This window comes from Rhineura floridana, chromosome 2 (genome assembly GCF_030035675.1).
Source record: "Rhineura floridana isolate rRhiFlo1 chromosome 2, rRhiFlo1.hap2, whole genome shotgun sequence".
Lineage (NCBI taxonomy): Eukaryota > Metazoa > Chordata > Lepidosauria > Squamata > Rhineuridae > Rhineura > Rhineura floridana.
This window is the reverse complement of record NC_084481.1, coordinates 38,358,218-38,379,048: the sequence shown is the minus strand read 5'-3', so window position 1 is coordinate 38,379,048 and position 20,831 is coordinate 38,358,218. Positions and strand designations below refer to the sequence as shown.

Sequence of the window (20,831 nt, the reverse complement as noted above, 5' to 3'; positions counted from 1 at the left end):
CACAAACACTGTGCTCATGGTCATGCTGAAATGCAATGCTAGAGGTTGACATAATCCTAAGAAATGGCTTATAAAAATAAATGAAGTTAACGTAAAGTTAAATGTTCAAAAGTACAAGATTTTGGATGCAACACACTATCTAAAGCAATGTTATTAATTAACCAAGCTAACAAAGAAGTCCACTTAAATGCTTGAGCATAGATTGAATGTTGATTAAATCAATGAGCTGGATCTATTTGTGGACCAAATCAGACTCTCCTTGGTTGATACAGGGCAGGGCTGGTTATCTCCCTGAGCATCTTAGAGAAGAAAGGTGGGATATAAATTTAATAGGTAAAATAAAAATTCTTGGCCTGGAGGTCAGATTATGCCCCCCAAAATATTTTTTTCTGGCCCTAGAAGACCTCACCAATTTTGGTGATAGTGGAGACTCAGCACTGGGTCTCCACCCTGCTCAGTGCCCTGATGGGGATGCAAACTACCCCCTTCCCATCATCAGATTGAGTATCTGTTGAGCAAAGAGGAGTGCTAACCTTCCTCAGCACATCTGAATGGATCAGCTGGGAAGGAGGGACTGTGTGTCCTATGTGCATATATGTAAGAGTGTGGGAGTAGTTTCATCTACTTTCGCCACACCCCATGCTATTATGTGGCCCCCAGAGAGTTGGCATAGGGTGAATGTGACCCTCGGGGCAAAAAAGGGTTGTAACCCCTGATGTAAGGGTTGAACAAACAGAGGGGATCAACTGTGGCCACAGGGGAGATTGTCTGCTAAAAGAACCTGTCTGGAATGCATTGGGCCTCATGAAAAGCTACTACTTCAAAAGGGCAAGGATATAGTGGAAACTTCAATCTCTTTGTTATGGCAAAGTACCAAGAACAAACTGACGCTGGGATTTCAGAAGTAGTTTAATCACTTCATTCCAGAGGAGAGCAAATAAGGTGCAAGGTAAGCAGGAAAATATTGATATTGGCTATACAGGCTCAGAAACTGGAGATACTACTGCTATATTATCCCTAAGTAATTCAAATTTCTATTCATGATGCCAAATTTCTTTCCTTTATCTGTTGGCCATGAAGCTCCTTTCCATCCAGCACCTCAACAAGCAAGTTAGAAACCAGGTGATTAAACAAAAAGGAACCACCTGGTTGCTGTAGACTGTAAAATGTTTTCTAGTCACTGTGAAATGACTGGGCTTCAACAGGTGGGTAGTGCCTCAACCAAGGCGATTCATACCAGCAGTATACCACTACCATTTACTTTCTCTGAGGGCCTTTTTTTTAAAGGGACAAATTCTGAATCAGAGGTCGAATTCACATCTAATGTTAGCAGGAATATACACCACAGGCTTTCTCCTCTCCCTTTGCATTTCCACTCCTTCCTTCTTAGTTAGCTTGCTGGGACATTTGAATGAGGCAAGTTATAGTCAGCAATAACTGCATTATGTTTTTATTTATTTGAATAAATTATATTTACACTTTTAAACTGAAATTTTACAAAATAAAATGTAACCTTAATACCAAAATACAGGAAATAAAATAGACTATCAATATATAAAACAATTAATAAATTACGTCAATTTCAAACAAGGATCCTTAACACAGTGGCAGCAATACAAGACAGCAGTAAAGCAGTTGGGTGTGTGTGTAAAGATAATACATCATTCATTAAAAGTTCAAGAGAGTCTTAACCTGACACCTAGAAGTTAATAAGCAGACACCATAGCCTGGGAGGTATTCCACAACTGGAGCACCATCAGAAATAAGTCCTATCTCCACCCACCTAACCTTTGAAGACAGGGCACCCAGAATAGGGTCTCCAAACAATGGTTTACAAACCAATTTCAAACCATGCTCAGCTTTAGAACATTATATACGGATATGCAGAGAGATCATAAAGAACAATCAAGCTATATAATAAGAGATTTTTGTTTGGCTTGAACCTAGCTCTCTCGGCTTAAGAATATACAAAACTTTCCTAGAAAAATGGAGGAAAAAGATAGCATGAAAAACACTGTTTGCAAACAATAAGCTCTGCCTAGGGCAGCGATGGGGCCTAAATAGTCCTCTAGATGTTGTTTGACTACAGCTCCCACCATCCCTAACCATTGGTCATGCTGACTGGGGCTGATGGGAGCTGGAGCCCAACAACATCTGGAGGACCACAGGATCCCAACCCATGTAGATAAGTGTGGGACCATTTGGCATGTATTACTTTAACATCTTTTGCCTCATTAAAATTAAATATATCTACATCACTCTTCATTTATAAATGTTAAAGCAGTTCAGAACATATATGAAATCACTAAACTTAATAGTTTAAAACATTCAAATAGCTATATTTATTTATTTATTTTATTTATTTATTGTACTTTTAGACCGCCCTTTAGCAACAAGCTCTCAGGGCGGTGTACAACAGGATAAAACCACATTAAATACAGGTGAATGTGGGTACAATACAACTATAAAAACATTTTAAAAGCAAGGTTAAGACAAAGATTAAAATAAAATTACAATTAAAATTAAAATGCCTGGGCAAAGAGGTAGAGGCGCCGAAAAGATAACAAAGAAGGTGCCAGGCGTATCTCGTCAGGGAGGGCATTCCATAATTTGGGGGCCACCACTGAGAAGGCCCTAGATCTAGTTATTACTCTCCGGGCCTCCCTATGAGTTGGGACCCGGAGAAGGGCCTTCGACGTCGAGCGTAGCGAGCGGGTAGGTACATAGCGGGAGAGGTGTTCCACCAGGTATTGCGGTCCAATGCCATTAAGGGCTTTATAGGTAAGAACCAACACTTTGAATCTGGCCCGGAAACATATTGGTAGCCAGTGCAGTTGGGCCAGGACAGGTGTTATATGGTCAGATTTTTTAGTCCAAGTAAGAACTCTGGCCGCAGCATTCTGCACCAGCTGAAGTTTCCGAACCATCTTCAAAGGTAACCCTACGTAGAGTGCATTACAGTAGTCCAATCTAGAGGTTACCAGAGCATGGATAACTGTGGCGAGGTTCTCCCTGTCCAGATAGGGTCGTAGTTGGGCTACCAGCCGAAGCTGGTAGAACGCATTCCGTGCCACCGAGGCTACCTGAGCCTCCAGTGACAGGAGCGGATCTAATAAGACCCCCAAACTACGGACCTGCTCCTTTAGGGGGAGTGTAACCCCATCTAGGGTAGGTCGGACATCAACCATCTGGGCAGAGAGCCCCCCCCACCAACAGCATCTCAGTCTTGTCAGGATTGAGTCTCAGTTTATTAGCTCTCATCCAGTCCATTATTGCGGCCAGGCAGCGGTTTAGTACATTGACAGCCTCACCTGAAGAAGATGAAAAGGAGAAGTAGAGCTGCGTATCATCAGCATATTGCTGGAAACGCACTCCAAATCTCCTAATGACATCACCCAGCGGCTTCATATAGATATTAAAGAGCATGGGGGACAGAACTGAACCCTGCGGGACCCCATATTGGAGTACCCAGGGACTCGAGCAATGCTCCCCAAGCACCACCTTCTGGAGACGATTCTCGAGGTAGGAGCACAGCCACTGCTAAGCAGTGCCTCCCACTCCTAAGTCCGCAAGTCGCCCCAGAAGGATACCATGGTCGATGGTATCAAAAGCCACTGAGAGATCAAGGAGAACCAACAGAGTTACACTCCCTCTGTCTTTCTGCCGACAGAGGTCATCATACAGGGCGACCAAGGCTGTTTCTGTACCAAACCCCGGCTGAAAGCCCGATTGAAATGGATCCAGATAATCAGTTTCATCCAAGAGAGCCTGGAGCTGGCGAGCGACCACACGCTCTAGAACCTTGCCCAGGAATGGAACATTTGCTACCGGTCTATAGTTGTCAAGGTTTTCAGGGTCCAAGGAGGGTTTTTTTAGGAGCGGTCTCACCACCGCCTGTTTCAGGCAGGGTGGTACCACTCCTCTCGTAAAGAGGCATTGATCACCTCCTTGGCCCATCCGGCTGTTCCATTCCTGCTAGCTTTTATTAGCCACGAGGGGCAAGGATCCAGAGCAGAAGTGGTCGCCCGCACCTGTCCAAGCACCTTGTCCACATCCTCGAGCTGTATCAACGACAGCAGCCAGAGCAAAAAAAAAAACTCAGTATCAACAATCAATAAACACGTGGATAAGCAGAAAGACCTTTTGCTGTCTATGAAAGGACCCCATCATTGGAGCTTGTGTGATCTCCATAAGGAGCTGATTCCACAGCATGGGTGCCACAAAGAAAGAGGCTCTCCTTCAAACCCCTGCCAAAACCTCAATAGGTTCAGTTAAGAGAGCCCCACCTGTAGATGGGTAGCCTATATGGGAAAAGGCAGTCTTAGAGACAACCTGGGCTGATCCCAAGCTGTTTGGGGCCTTACTGGTAAGACCTGACACCTTAAACTTGGCTCAGCAGCCAAACTGGCAGCCAGTGCAGAACCCTTAGCACCAGTGTTATATGTGTGCCATAGGAAGCTCCACTGAGTAATCTAGCTGCGGTATTCTACACCAGCTGCAGCTTCCAGAACTACCTAAGGGCAATCCAACAGAACAAATTACAGTAATCCAATAAGGAGGTTACTGACACACAGATCATAGTGGTACTCTGTCCCTATCCAGGAATGGTCGTAGTCAGAGAATAGTAGGTGCGGCATGCCACTGAGAAAACTTGGTTCTCCACTGACAGAGATGGGTCCAAGTTTACCCCCAAACTGTACACCTGTCCTTTCAGAGGGAGTGCAACGTCATCTAGAACAGGCAGATTTTCCAGTACTGGACCTGGGAGCTGTCCACACGCAGTGCCTCACTGTTATTAGGATTCAGCTTCAGTTTACTGGCCCTCATCCAGCCCATCATTGCACCTGGCACTGGCCCAGGTTGTGAATGGCCAATTCTGACTCAGATATAAAGGAGAAACAAAAGCTGAATGTCATCAGTATACAGCTGACACTTCACACACCCCTCCCAAACTCCTAATGACCACTCCCAACAACTTCATATAGATATTAAATAGCTGGGGACAGAAGAGCGTCCTGCGGTACCCACAACATAACTGCTAGGGGGCTAAGTCACAATCATTCAGTGCTACTCTCTAGAAACTTGTTATGGCAGGAAGGATGACCCACAATAATAATGAGAAATGCATATCTCAGATCTTCATTATTTCATGCTGTGATATCTATTATGACATGCAGAGCATGAAACAAAAAAGCAGCAGTACGTTAAGAGTGTTTAAAATTATTTCTTTTTTCTTTTAAGACATTTTGGTTAACCATTGGGTATCACCTTTTTAGGTTGAGTGTGTGTGAAAACCAGTCATCAAGCACATTCGTTGGATGGTGTGAAGAATGAATAAATAGCACTAGTAGGGTATTTTGTATATATTGCTCAGTGAAAATATGTTGGGATATATGAAGAATACTGGATACTAACATGGTATATCACACATTTCCCAGATGCTATGCATTTACTTCAGTGTAAGACTATGAACGTTCAGGGGTCATTGTGTGCAATATTCATATCATCCAACACAACCTGGAAGTGATACACATTGACAGGAGAATGAATGCAATTCCTACATCCTCCTAATGTGTGTACATTATGTCTTTTGAATGTGGGCAATGGTCTGATTTGCACTCCTCCAATTCTCCATTCAATTTACATTGACTCCAAAATGTTTTATGCTCTGAATGCTTTAATTCCTGAAAAACAAGATAATAATAATAATAATAATAATAAATTTAATTTCTTCATCGCCTATCTGGCCAATGGCCACTCTAGGCGACTTACAAAATTGTTAAAATACAATTGATAAAATACAGTAATACAATATAAAAACAACACATCTGCAGCAACAATATTAAAACTGGGCAGGAGGCATTTCAGTTATAACAATTAACCCTCCCCAGATACCCCGAAGGCCTGCTGAAAGAGCCAGGTCTTTAAGGCTTTCCGAAACACATTTAAAGAAGAGGCGTGCCGGAGATCTTGTGGGAGGGAGTTCCAAAGAGTGGGGGCTGCCACTGAGAATGCCCTCTCTCTTGTACCCGCCAATCTGGCTGTTTTTGTTGGCGGGATTGAGAGAAGGCCCTGTGTGGCCGATCTTGTCGGGCGGCATAATTGGTGGCGTTGAAGGCGCTCCGTGAGATAAACTGGGCCGGAACCGTGTAGGGATTTAAAGGTCAATACCAACACCTTGAATTGGGCTCGGAAAACAACTGGTAGCCAGTGTAGGTCGAACAACACTGGTGTGATGTGATCTCGGCGGCGACTATTCGTAAGTAGTCGAGCCGCCTCATTTTGTATCAGTTGTAATTTCCGGACAGTTTTCAAGGGTATCCCCACGTAGAGCGCATTACAGTAGTCCAAACGAGAGGTGACCAGGGCGTGTACCACTAGTGGGAGCTGGTGAACAGGAAGGTAGGGTTGCAGCCTTCGTATGAGGTGTAGTTGGTACCAGGCTGCCCGGCTCACTGCCGAAATCTGAGCCTCCATGGACAGCCTGGAATCAAGCACAACCCCAAGGCTGCGGACCTGGTCCTTTAGGGGTAGACTCACCCTGTTGAACTTCAGGTCAATGTCGCCCAACCTTCTCTTGTCCCCCACAAGTAGTACCTCGGTCTTATCAGGGTTCAACTTCAGCTTGTTCCTTCCCATCCATCCACTCACGGATTCCAGGCACTTGGACAAGGTCTCCACAGACAACTCTGGTGAAGATTTAAACGAGAGATAGAGCTGAGTGTCATCCGCATATTGATGACACTGCAGCCCAAATCTCCTGATGATTGCCCCCAGCGGCTTCATATAGATGTTAAATAGATCTTCATTTGCCAATCATGAAACAACCTATGCTCCAAGATTGTATACGATTTTAAACTTAGCGTTAGTTACAATAAAGCAGTTCCCAGAAAAAAAACCTACATATGTTTACTCCTAAATCAATGCTTCCTTTTTGTGTTTTCAATCTCATTATAAATACAATCACTCTTCTTTCTTTTTTAAAAATTAGTATACTACCATGACATTAGAATTTAATTAACTATCATTGAGGTCACCAACACAGTCCGTTGCAGAACAATAGGTGCAGAGTTTTATAACTCATAAATCACTGTCTAAAATTCACTAGAAAAAATGTCACTTGAAAATGTTGCACATAATGAATTACATATAAGAACAATCATGCAGTAATTTCCATGGGAAAATGAAAACTCACACTGTGTTGACTTTCAATCTCTTCATGTTTCTGTTGCAAAGCTTGTGAAGCTCTAATTGAATCACCTATCCCCCACTGGGTTTTAAGCTGTTCTGAACCAGGTCCTTCAAGCCAGTTCACTACCTGTTGATCAAACAGCAACATTTTCACCACAGCAGATAATTAAACCAAAGCAATCTAGACAGATTTTAAAGAATTATTTAAATTTTGCTTCTAAAAATGTTCATTTTAATACAAATACGGTCTCTGCCTCGAGACAAATAAGGGCAGCAGGGGCCATTATTTCCTCTAAGTACAGAGGGAAGCAGATCCAGCAAGGCTGATTAAACATTTCTCAATGCTTTTTTTTTGAAGAAAGTTTTCTTTGTAAACCTTAATAATATATCATCTCACATTAGAAACAGAAGCATGAAGATATCTGGCATATTCACTGTTTTGTCAATTCATATATGTATTAGCAGCTAAGATAACAAGCTGGCTTCTTCAGAAAAAAGGGGGGAGGGACTTCTTTTACTTCTCTAGTGAAAACTACCTTGTTCTTACTTGTGGAATTACAGCACCTGACTGTGAGCTTAGGAATAATCATCAGTATATGTATACTCTTTGTTGCTTTTTTATTACAGACTGCTATTTTCATTCAAGTTTTTTAACAGAAGTCTTACACTGCAGGTGTTAATATAAAACAGATGGGGCTGGATGAGTATTTGTCAGAACTGGTTTTCAAATGGTGGATCCTGCCTCACTACAGGCAGGACTGCAATACATAAGCTTAAAGGGTCCTTTTGGATCCAGCCTATATGTATACTAACAGAAAATGAGAACTATCAGCTTCACATCAAGTGAAAAGTAAGAGATAAAGGTGTTTAGGAGGAAACACAGTAGTTCACTAACAAAAAGCAGGATGAATCTCCTATCTATGGAAAAGTGAATGGAAGGTAAAGGCTGCTAGCCCAAGAACTTCTTCAGGCAATTCTAAGGGTTGGCACTGGTGTGGTAGCCAAAAGAGTGGTGGAGTGGTGGTGCTCACCTTACCTCTGATCGGTCAAATGCACTGGTGGAGCCAATCCAGTGCTCCTGCAGGTGCATTTGCACCATGCTGACCTCATCACTCCTTTGCTCCTCCTCCTCTACCTTCCAGTAAGCAGCAACCACCCGGAGGTCATGTAAGCACTGCTGCCCACTACACCACCTGCCGCTGGTAGGCACGTATGTAATAAGCCTTTTGACTCTTTTCTCCTTCCCCCACTCTTACACAGCAGCATCCTGTGTTGTACGTTTGAAGCTTCCACCAGTTTCACAATTGGAACTGGAGGGAGAAATTACTGTAATGGAACGAGAAAGTGACAAAAAGCCCCATCACTTACACAGATTCAGTAAGGCAGCATTTTTGTTGCCTGTGCTATGGAACAGCAATACGTTTCTCTTGAAACTTAACATATCTGAGTGCTATTGAACTAAATACATCAAGGCACCGCAAAAAACTTCATGCATTCGGTACATATTAAGGCCAATTCATTGTACTTTTTGTAACCTGTTGCAGACATCCTGTAGAAATCACCCATTTAAATCTGTATGCATCATTCAGAATAGATGTTGCATTTAATTTTATTTTCTATACCAAGTTTTTAATTAATAAAATAAAAAGAGCTGTTCTCTGTAAATACACCTGAAATGTGAGCTAACAGTAATCAATTTTAGTTACTAAATTGCGAGATGGAAACTTCCTACTGCAATAATTACCAAATGATACTGCAAATCATCTCTTAGTTTCTGCCTGTTTCCATTTACCATTGTCAGATTTCTCTTTTCATACTATGAAAACACATACTTCTGATATCGCTGGGCAGCTAGCTTAATAACATGGCTTTTTTAATTACTTGAGCTCCCAAGTTCTATAGGTTTTTTTGAAACCGTTAGAGGTCTTCCCCCTGCCCCTTATTTAGCTATCTTCTGCAGGTACCTTCTAAATTTATTACTAAATAAAAACACAGATGAGTGCTCAATTTCATTGCCTGCAAAAGTTCAATTCATTTACTATGCAGCTTCAACAACGCAGACAGAGCAAATGGATGACAATTTCTAATCAAAATGATGCAAAATGAGGTTGATGCTCCAGTAAACAAGTCTATTTAAATGCATTAATGATGGCAGTATGCCAAACTAGGTTATGAACTTCATTCCAATCAGTCCATCTTTGCTCAGATCACTTGAATGCTCAAGTTATCACAGAAGGAAGTCCAATATTTTCTTTGTATTGACTCGTGTAATATCCACATCTCTGTTTTCAAAGGAAGTCTTTTTTGCAACAGTGGCTTGACGTCTTTAAACTTAGGATGAAGTAAATAAATATTGTGCCTTACAGATTTAAAAGTGACAGAAAATTCTTAGCTATTATATTTCATTTAGAATTCTGTGAAATAAAATATTTTGATCTCTTGCCTCCCCACCCACCACCTCATTTTGAAAAGCCAGTATTTGAAAGATTGTTCATGTGCACTCAGTCCACCCAGCATAGCATCTAAAATATATACACATCGAATTTCAAATAATAAGCGTGGGGAAAGAAATGAATTGATTCCATTTCCTCTGTTATCTCTACTGAGACAATGTCTGCAGAAGTGTCGAAAGCATCAGTCATATACTGATTTTCAAAGACCATCCCAATCTTTCACGACCTTTTAGCACACCATTCATTACAAGGATTTTTAGTCATTCTAGTCAGGAACAGCCTTGTATTACAAATGTTATATTGGATTTTAATCACTGATATACTAACCTATTTATATATTAGTCATTAGATAAACTCATTATCTTCTGTTTATATCAAATGGCTATGAAAAAAGATCAGTCTAATAATCTTTGCTTTAGTAGCCTGGGGTAGTTTCTGTTCAATTTTACTGGAAGATCAATGGGTTGTATCCAAAGCAGCATCAGCGGAGTTTTGCTGGTGCAGTGGAACTTCTGTTTCCCCTCCCCCCCGTGATCCCAAAATCTTCTTCAAAGGATCTCCCAGCATTCCAGAACTAATTTTGAGGGCACGTGGGGGGCTGCAGGGAAGAGGAAGGAAAAATTATGTTATGCTAATGCAAGGCTCTTGCACAAGTGGAACAGGAACCCAACATCATTAACTGCTTTGACAACACAAGCACTTTGGTGAAATTAAGACGGTTTTGTACTATCCCAAAAATGTAAGAAAGCTTAAAAAAATGGCTCAAATGTAGGAAGGGAATTGCTTTCCAATATTCCTGGCTATAGATGACAGGCTTAGTCAAATGGCACTTCAGGAGACCAACAGAGAGAAAAGGTTTAAGTCCCGTCTCATGATATCGATCAGGGAGAAACTGTCTCAATAAAGAAATAAGATAAGAACATAAGAACATAAGAAGAGCCTGCTGGATCAGGCCCGTGGCCCATCTAGTCCAGCATCCTGTTCTCACAGTGGCCAACCAGGTGCCTGGGGGAAGCCCGCAAGCAGGACCCGAGTGCAAGAACACTCTCCCCTCCTGAGGCTTCCGGCAACTGGTTTTCAGAAGCATGCTGCCTCTGACTAGGGTGGCACAGCACAGCCATCATGGCTAGTAGCCATTGATAGCCCTGTCCTCCATGAATTTGTCTAATCTTCTTTTAAAGCCATCCAAGCTGGTGGCCATGACTGCATCTTGTGGGAGCAAATTCCATAGTTTAACTATGCACTGAGTAAAGAAGTACTTCCTTTTGTCTGTCCTGAATCTTCCAAGATTCAGCTTCTTTGAATGTCCACGAGTTCTAGTATTATGAGAGAGGGAGAAGAACTTTTCTCTATCCACTTTCTCAATGCCATGCATAATTTTATACACTTCTATCATGTCTCCTCTGACCCGCCTTTTCTCTAAACTAAAAAGCCCCAAATGCTGCAACCTTTCCTCGTAAGGGAGTCGCTCCATCCCCTTGATCATTCTGGTTGCCCTCTTCTGAACCTTTTCCAACTCTAGAATATCCTTTTTGAGATGAGGCGACCAGAACTGTACACAGTATTCCAAATGCGGCCGCACCATAGATTTATACAACGGCATTATGATATCGGCTGTTTTATTTTCAATACCTTTCCTAATTATCGCTAGCATGGAATTTGCCTTTTTCACAGCTGCCGCACACTGGGTCGACATTTTCATTGTGCTGTCCACTACAACCCCGAGGTCTCTCTCCTGGTCGGTCACCGCCAGTTCAGACCCCATGAGCGTATATGTGAAATTCAGATTTTTTGCTCCTAGGCATAATTTTACACTTGTTTATATTGAATTGCATTTGCCATTTTTCCGCCCATTCACTCAGTTTGGAGAGGTCTTTTTGGAGCTCTTCGCAATCCCTTTTTGTTTTAACAACCCTGAACAATTTAGTGTCATCAGCAAACTTGGCCACTTCACTGCTCACTCCTAATTCTAGGTCATTAATGAACAAGTTGAAAAGTACAGGTCCCAATACCGATCCTTGGGGGACTCCACTTTCTACAGCCCTCCATTGGGAGAACTGTCCGTTTATTCCTACTCTCTGCTTTCTGCTTCTTAACCAATTCCTTATCCACAAGAGGATCTCTCCTCTTATTCCATGACTGCTAAGCTTCCTCAGAAGCCTTTGGTGAGGTACCTTGTCAAACGCTTTTTGAAAGTCTAAGTACACTATGTCCACTGGATCACCTCTATCTATATGCTTGTTGACACTCTCAAAGAATTCTAATAGGTTACTGAGACAGGACTTTCCCTTGCAGAAGCCATGATGGCTCTGCTTCAGCAAGGCTTGTTCTTCTATGTGGTTAGTTAATCTAGCTTTATTCATACTTTCTACCAGTTTTCCATGGACAGAAGTTAAGCTAACTGGCCTGTAATTTCCGGGATCCCCTCTGGATCCCTTTTTGAAGATTGGCGTTACATTTGCCACTTTCCAGTCCTCAGGCACGGAGGAGGACCCAAGGGACAAGTTACATATTTTAGTTAGCAGATCAGCAATTTCACCTTTGAGTTCTTTGAGAACTCTCGGGTGGATGCCATCCGGGCCCAGTGATTTGTCAGTTTTTATATTGTCCATTAAGCTTAGAACTTCCTCTCTCGTTACCACTATTTGTCTCAGTTCCTCAGAATCCCTTCCTGCAAATGTTAGTTCAGGTTCAAGGATCTGCCCTATATCTTCCACTGTGAAGACAGATGCAAAGAATTCATTTAGCTTCTCTGCAATCTCCTTATCGTTCTTTAGTACACCTTTGACTACCTTATCATCCAAGGGTCCAATTGTCTCCCTAGATGGTCTCCTGCTTTGAATGTATTTATAGAATTTTTTGTTGTTGGTTTTTATGTTCTTAGCAATGTGCTCCTCAAATTCTTTTTTAGCATCCCTTATTGTCTTCTTGCATTTCTTTTGCCAGAGTTTGTGTTCTTTTTTATTTTCTTCATTCGGACAAGACTTCCATTTTCTGAAGGAAGACTTTTTGCCTCTAAGAGCTTCCTTGACTTTGCTCGTTAACCATGCTGGCATCTTCTTGGCCCTGGTGGTACCTTTTCTGATCTGCGGTATGCACTCCAGTTGAGCTTCTAATAGAGTGTTTTTAAACAACTTCCAACCATTTTCGAGTGATGTGACCCTCTGGACTTTGTTTTTCAGCTTTCTTTTTACCAATCCCCTCATTTTTGTGAAGTTTCCTCTTTTGAAGTCAAATGTGACCGTGTTGGATTTTCTTGGCAATTGGCCAGTTACATGTATGTTTAATTTAACAGCACTGTGGTCACTGCTCCCAACCGGTTCAACAACACTTACATCTCGCACCAGGTCCCGGTCCCCACTGAGGATTAAGTCCAGGGTTGCCGTCCCTCTGGTCGGTTCCATGACCAACTGGTCTAGGGAATAGTCATTTAGAATATCTAGAAACTTTGCTTCTTTGTCATGACTGGAACACATATGCGGCCAGTCTATGTCCGGGTAGTTGAAGTCACCCATTACTACCACATTTCCTAGTTTGGATGCTTCCTCAATTTCATATCTCATCTCAAGGTCTCCCTGAGCATTTTGATCAGGGGGACGATAGATCGTTCCCAGTATTAAGTCCCTCCTGGGGCACGGTATCACCACCCACAACGATTCTGTGGAGGAGTCTGCCTCTTTTGGGGTTTCGAGCTTGCTGGATTCAATGCCTTCTTTCACGTATAGAGCGACTCTGCCACCAATACGTCCTTCCCTGTCCTTCTGATATAGTTTATATCCAGGGATAACCGTATCCCACTGGTTTTCTCCATTCCACCAGGTCTCCGTTATGCTCACTATATCAATGCTCTCCTCTAAGATCAAGCACTCCAGTTCTCCCATCTTGGTTCGCAGGCTCCTAGCATTAGCGTACAGGCACTTGTAAGCAGTGTCTCTCTTCAAGTGTCTTTGGCACTTGTGGTTAGGCCTGTGGTAATTTTGCTCTTCTGAATTTATATCCTGTGCCCCTGCTCTCACAATGCCTACTTCTAGGCCTACCCCTTTTAAAATTTCATCATTTCTTTGGTTTTTATCCCAGGGGGGAGGTTTATTCCGAACCGGACCTTTCTCAGCTCCTGTCGGGTTTCCCCCCTCAGTCAGTTTAAAAGCTGCTTTGCTACCTTTTTAATTTTAAGTGCCAGCAGTCTGGTTCCATTCTGGTTCAAGTGGAGCCCGTCCCTTTTGTACAGGCCCGGCTTGTCCCAAAATGTTCCCCAGTGCCTAACAAATCCGAACCCTTCCACCCGACACCATCGTCTCATCCACGCATTGAGACTGCGAAGCTGGGCCTGTCTGGCTGGTCCTGCACGTGGAACCGGTAGCATTTCAGAGAAAGCCACCTTGGAGGTCCTGGCTTTCAGCATCCTACCTAGCAACCTAAATTTTGCTTCCAGGACCTCACGGCTGCATTTCCCCATGTCGTTGGTGCCAACGTGCACCACGACCACTGACTCCTTCCCAGCACTGTCTACCAAACTATCTAAACGACGGGCGATATCCGCAACCTTCGCACCAGGCAGGCAAAACACCTTGCGGTCTACACGCCCATCACACACCCCACTGTCTATGTTCCTAATGATCGAATCACCCACTACAAGGATCCCTCCACCCCCTGGAGATATATCCTCGGCACGAGAGGATAGCTGCTCATCCCCCAAGGAATGGGTCCCTTCTAAGGGATCGTTTCCCTCTTCCTCAGCTGGATGCTCTCCTTCCCCGAGACCATCGTTGTCCATGATAGCAGGACAGCTATCATCATTGGAGTGGGACACAGCTATAACGTCCCTGAAGGCCTCCTCCACACACCTCTCTGCCTCTCTCAGCTTTTCCAGGTCCGCCACCTTGGCCTCAAGGAAATGAAGTTGTTCCCGGAGAGCCAGGAGCTCATTGCACCGAGAGCATACCCACGACTTCTGTCCAACAGGCAGATAGTCGTACATGCTGCAGGCGGTGCAAAACACTGGAAAGCCCCCACACCCCTGCTGGCTTCTTACCTGCATAGTTTTGTTTAAGGTTTATTACGTCAATGGGTTGGAGACTGCGGTTTAGTTGAGGTCAGGGAACAGACGGGCAGAGTGGGTGGCCCTGGCTTCCTCGCCCTGCTGCCTAACTCACTCTGCTGCTTAACTCACCTTGACGCTTTGTCAGCTGGGGCTCCCTCTAGCTCGTGGAGCAGGCTCCCTCGCTAGGGTGCTCTGACTTTATATGTGTGGCTGGTTCCTCCCAGCTACTGCTGCCAGCCAATGATGTGTTACTTGAGGCTGATGGCTATCAGCTGGGGCTTAACTCTTTAGTATTCTCTCAGGCTTCCTTCCTTTGAAGGCAGGAAGGCAGGCTTCCTTCCTTCCTGAGTGAGGGGCGGGGCTGTTTAAGCTTTTGGCTGCTTTTAATCTAATCAAGGGGCTGCGCCTTCCAGGCAAGTCTTTTTTGTTTGTTGTTTTCCCACCTAGAACAGCCTGACCTTTCTTTAACCTAAGATGGTTTAAGATGGGCAATATGAGCACACACACACTAGTTCTTAGATAGCTAAAATCTATATTCCAAAGTACTGACAAGATCTAGTAACATGAAGTATCACTGTATTTTACTAGAGTGCCACTTCTTTAATGGAATTGAAATATTCAGCAACCAGTGTCACGCACCTTTCTCTCTGTTGAGGAAACTCTGCCAATAATTAGTATTTAGTTGAATTTACCCATATGAAGTAAGAATAAGGTTTAGAAGAGTAAAATAATCTGCTCATTAGAAGTCCTATTAACAATAAATAAAAGAAACCAAGTGGAGCTTGGCACCTACCTGCATTACCTTCTCTTGAATCTCCTCTAGCTGAGTGCGCTTGCTACGTTGCCTGCATACTTCTTGATACCGTGTATATTGTTCTCTGAGTGAATCTAGCAACTTCATAACCTGGGGCTGAGCAAGCAGTTCATCATCCATGGGAGACCATGAGACCCCTCCATCTGAACCATTAAAGCGGCGTTGTTGCAATTCAGATAACAGCTCATGACCTTTAATGATTAAAACATCCATATTAAATACTCAAATAATTCAAATCTGGTATAGCAAAGTTAAAATCAGCTAGGATGTAAACGTTTCAAGATAAAGAATGAAGGCTCACTGTAGTAGGATAAAACTGAAAGGGGGCTTATTCATATTCTGACTTAAGATTAATCTGTTCCTATGCAAGTTCCCCTCTGGGGCTACAGTAAAAATGTAATGTAAATGTACTGCCTTCAAGTCGATTCCGACTTATGGCGACCCTGTGAATAGGGTTTTCATGAGGCTCAGAGGCAGTGACTGGCCCAAGGTCACCCAGTGAGCTTCATGGCTATGTGGGAATTCGAACCCCGGTCTCCCAGGTTGTAGTCCAACACCTTAACCACTAACAGTATGATAAATATCTTTTCTGCATGAAAATATGGAATGCTTCACTAATTTGCATGTCATCCTTGCACAGGGGCCACACTAAGTAACAATAGCATTGAGAGTCATGGGATGAGTTGGGAGAATCTGATTTACTCACCAGTGATGACAAAGACATCATCAAATGGGTGCCTGTGATTCACACAGCCACACTTCAAATAGCAGTCCAAGTTACAGTGGCAATTGTTTTTGTCTACTTTTCTTAAATAAAACTTGTAAGCCATTTTGAACATATGTTAATATAGAAACTAGGGTATAAATTATATGACTATATAAATAAAATATAATGTGCATTATCCATATCCACCAGTTACAATAGCAAAGAGCTAATGCTTAACTTTCCCACTGAGACCAATGGGAGAAGTACTTAACTTTGGCTGGAAAAATGAAATGATCCCGAAACAATTGTATTTCCTTGAGAAATACCTGAACCGTGAGGAATGAATGAGCAAAAAAATTCTTGCACTAGAATGGAACATTTCTTACACTAGAAACTAATTATGAAGGCCCAAAGTCTACATTTTATTTTCCCTTTCCATAATAAACTCTTCAGTAACCATATCTCCAAGTATATGCTCTCCATTATCCTTCATACTTGATTATTTATAAAAATAACGTAAATTCTTAATTGCCTTCTTGGCATTCCAGAGCTTGATTGGCAATTCCAGCAGACAAGGAGACCAGTACTTTATTTCTCTATAAGTTGCTGTTCCCAGAAACAGGAGGGGAAAACAGTAGTAGGAGGGGAAAAAGCCAAGTGGAGAAGGAAGATATTCATAGAATATATTATTTTGTTATAATTGACTGTAAGGACTTTAGTTAACATCCCCCAAAACAAGCCTTTACACACAGAGAACAAGGCTGTAGCATTGTATGCTATCGTTTCACACCAATTCATAAAATCAGTAAAGCAAACAAAAATTATGCCACAGTGGACCAATTTCAGCTAATTATACCTGTCTGCAGAACAGTCTCAGGATCAACTGATGGAAGAAAATTTAAGTCTATAGACCTTGAAATAAAAAGGTAAATGTTAATTGCTAGTTGACATTTCAAGTATTAAACATGAGTATAGATTATGGACCTTTAAAAATACTCTACCCAAATTTCACAAAAATTTTTACCTGTCATAAATACTAGGGATATTTTTGTCAAAACAGGTGTTTCAATTTTGGCAATGCCAAAAAATGAAAAAAAAGAGGGGGTGTCAAAGTATCAGAAATTTTGAGAAACTTTAGGCTATTTTTCTTTTCAGTTTTTTTTCCACATGTGATAAAAATGAGCTAGTCATTCTCAGCCTTGAGAAACACGATTAATATGCACCCAACTTCCATAGACCCTGTCCGCTCATATCTAGTAAACTGTTTACTGCAGCTCAGTGGCAAGCTGAGACCAATGCTCTGGTTTAACTGCACTGAAAACACATCAGGACCTGCGTAACCTTGGACACATCACGTTGCTCCAACATGAGAAAGTTCAGCAGTCCATGTGATTGGCAGAACTGACCTCCCAAACATCAGCACCATGGCAGCTTGCCAGCATGGAGATGGGGCAGGGCCACAGCAAGGTCAGGGCTGCACGGACACATTAGCAGAACCAATCCACCACTTGCACCAGTGTGCCCATGCAACCCAGACATCAGTGCCACCCTGCCCTGTCTAGGTAGGGTGCAGTGACTCCAGTATCAGGAAAGTGTCTCTGTGTCTCTGCAGTACCACACGAGCCACTACTGACAGAAAGAAAGGTGCTCATATCCACAACACCTGATTCAAAATGTCATTCCCTTTCTTTTGCTGGATTATATTTTGTACAGGTGGAACCCTGGGGGGGGGGGAGCAGATCCGCTGCCAGCTAACACACACAAATCTCACAACCTGGCAGAGACTTAAATGGTGTCTTGTAAAGAGACCTATAAAGATAACACAAACTGGACTGTACAGCCACGCATTCTTAAGGAGTGACCAGTGGTTCCATAGTAAGTACCTGTAGATCATTGTTATTATTTCTTAACTTTATTTATGACACCTTTCCTCCTGAAGGAGCTAAGGGTGGCAAAACACGCCAGACATACAACAATTAAAACATCTACAACTAAAAAGAATTCCACAGAGATGTAGAGTGGGAGAGCTACAGAGATGAAACTTTTGGGATACCAGAAGGAGTAGACCATGATGCACAGAGAGAAGCCAACAGCTGCAATAAACCACTTTCCTAGCAGCACAGACAAAAGCAAACCTACAAAACTAGGTTATGTTTCTGGCTAGTTTTAAGCCAGAGATAAAGAACCATTTTCAAATTGGTACTGCACATGAAAGATAAGGGTTATGAAGCTGAGTTTCTGTATGACAGAGCTAGAAAAAAGTTCAGTATCATAGCTAGAAACACCAGATTTTTGTACACCTATAATTTCCCCCACATCATTGCTCGTAAAAACATCCGTGTCCCATATGTGAGCTATAGTTATAGCTATTAACTAATTAGAGTTTATAGTAAAATGATTTAATTATTGATAAATTAGTAATGAAAACAAGAAAAAAGAATTACCTGTCTTTCTCCTGTTGATTTCCTTTGTCACTTCTACTGTTGATTAAGGCAAGCTCATCCAGTAAGGATGTAGATTCTTTTGTAAATTTTTCAAATGCCTATATAAAATATTTATAGTTAACTTTACTGAAATTGATGTTCACAGTCCAGTGATTGAAGATTCAGATTGCCTGTCTAAGTGCTCCAATCCAGATATTGTGAAATCATCTCTAAAGTCAAGCAGTTCATTAACAGATGAGGTATAAAAGCATATGCAAAGAACATGTAAAATGGACATCTTATGTTCACACAGCTATATTACCTTAAGCACTTTCGCTGCTGTGTTCTGGACAAATTAAAGCTTCCAGAAATTCTTCAAAGGCAGCTCTCTCTACAGGAGTCCAATACTAACATAACCAAAATATTAGTTATTGTGACTAGTTGAGGATCTCTACTGGGAGTGGGAAATTGGGTCTGGCCCATGGGCCAGATCCTTATATCCCCCACTTACCAAGTTTGATAGCAGGCCAGAGCTGTCCACCTGTCAATCACTTGAAGTCACAATGACATCAGGTGACCAGTTGTGCCCATGCATAGTTTGAAATCAAACCATGAGGGCAAAGGGGCAGCCTTGTGTTTTGGAAGCAGCAACAATCTGCTGAATGTTGGGATTTGGTAAGCTCTATGCACAGCATTTTGTAAGCACCAATGATAAGATGATAACTGGAGCTTACAAAGCACCGTGCATGGGCTTTGCACAGGACTTTGCAGGCACCTATACATCTCCTTGTGGCCCAGCCACATCTTTAATTGTCCGACATGATGTCATATAACAGGTGTAGGGCAGGTGGGTGTGACATGGCTAAAACCAGTGGAAGGTCCAATGGGAAGGCATAGTGGGCTTAAATAGGCAGGTCAGAGGACTCCCCACTGCTGGTCCAGATAATGTTTTATTCAAGAACCTCTGAATCTAGGACTTCACAACGTTTGAACATCGAGCCCAAGAACGGAACATTTAACAGATGCTTATAACGATCTTGTATTATTGGGTTAAAAGGGTTGTTTTTTCTTTTTAAAAATAGTGGCTTTACCATAACCGTCTTAAGATTAAATGGAACCACAACTTGTTCTAAAAGAAGTGTTTGCAATTCTTAGGATCCATTTAGCTAGACCAGATCTGGCCTCTTTCATAAGCTAAGATGGGCAAGAGTCAAATGCATACATAGACGACCTCACACTTCCCAATAACTTCTGCCTATCCTTAGGCTGTACAAACTGAAAAGTATCCAAAAGGACAAGCACTCACCAAGGATGTCTTCCCTTATCAAATGCAATTCCGGACCCAGCTCCTAATCACTGTAAGCAACCTGATCACACACTATTTACACTTAAGTAAAATCCAACATTGCCGTTTTACACATCTAACAAGACTATTAATATTTCCAACTACTGCCTCCCTTAAAAAGTTTGGTGAAAGAGAAGGATAAAAATTTGCCAAATAACTAACCAGTCTCTTGTTCAGCCAATCCATATGATCATAGCTAAGACTCCCTCCAAAATCTTCTGTCAGCTGGCATGGTTCTATGTATCGTGTAAGCTTATTGGCAGATACTAAAATAACCTGTATAATTACATTAACAGGGACATTATTATTTATTTATTATTATTCATTTATATCCCACCTTTTCCCCAGAACTGGGACTCAAGGTGGCTTACAAAAATTAAATACAGTTAAAAACAAGTAAAACAAAGGAAGTTATACTTAAAATGTAATTAAACTATCTATAGAATTAAAACCATTTAAATCACAGCGATTAAAAAACACAAAATAAAAATCAGTAAAACAGCACCCTATTAATAGCCCTGGCAGTCAGCTGCCAAAAGCCTACACACTGGACTGCCTTCAAGTCGATCCCGACTTACGGCAACCCTATGAATAGGGTTTTCATGGTAAGCTGTATTCAGAGGTGGTTTACCACTGACTTCCTCTGAGGCTGAGAGGCAGTGACTGGCCCAAGGTCACCCAGTGAGCTTCATGGCTGTGTGGGGATTCGAACCATGGTCTCCCAGGTTGTAGTCCAGCACTCTAGCCACTATGCCACACTGGCTCTCCCCAAAAGCCTATTAGCATAGAAAAGTTTTCACCTGCCCACAGAAGAACAGCAGGGTGGGAGACAGTCTAACCTTGAGCTGATACACTTAA

At 42.3% G+C, this 20,831-nt stretch overlaps 1 protein-coding gene across 4 annotated transcripts in view; it reads right to left on the bottom strand.

Annotated features, from left to right (window-relative positions):
• The window catches only part of SESTD1 (SEC14 and spectrin domain containing 1), a 78,946-nt gene that overhangs the window by 15,992 nt on the left and 42,123 nt on the right, over positions 1-20,831 (bottom strand). For 3 of the 4 annotated variants that reach the window (XM_061608317.1, XM_061608318.1, XM_061608319.1), the window contains 5 exons: positions 20,136-20,249; positions 18,650-18,747; positions 17,062-17,117; positions 15,479-15,690; positions 7,196-7,318 (listed from right to left, as the gene is read on the bottom strand). In XM_061608317.1, the coding sequence (XP_061464301.1) occupies positions 7,196-7,318; positions 15,479-15,690; positions 17,062-17,117; positions 18,650-18,747; positions 20,136-20,249 (603 nt within the window). The remainder of the gene's footprint in view (positions 1-7,195; positions 7,319-15,478; positions 15,691-17,061; positions 17,118-18,649; positions 18,748-20,135; positions 20,250-20,831) is intronic. The other variant, XM_061608320.1, reaches the window with a different exon arrangement.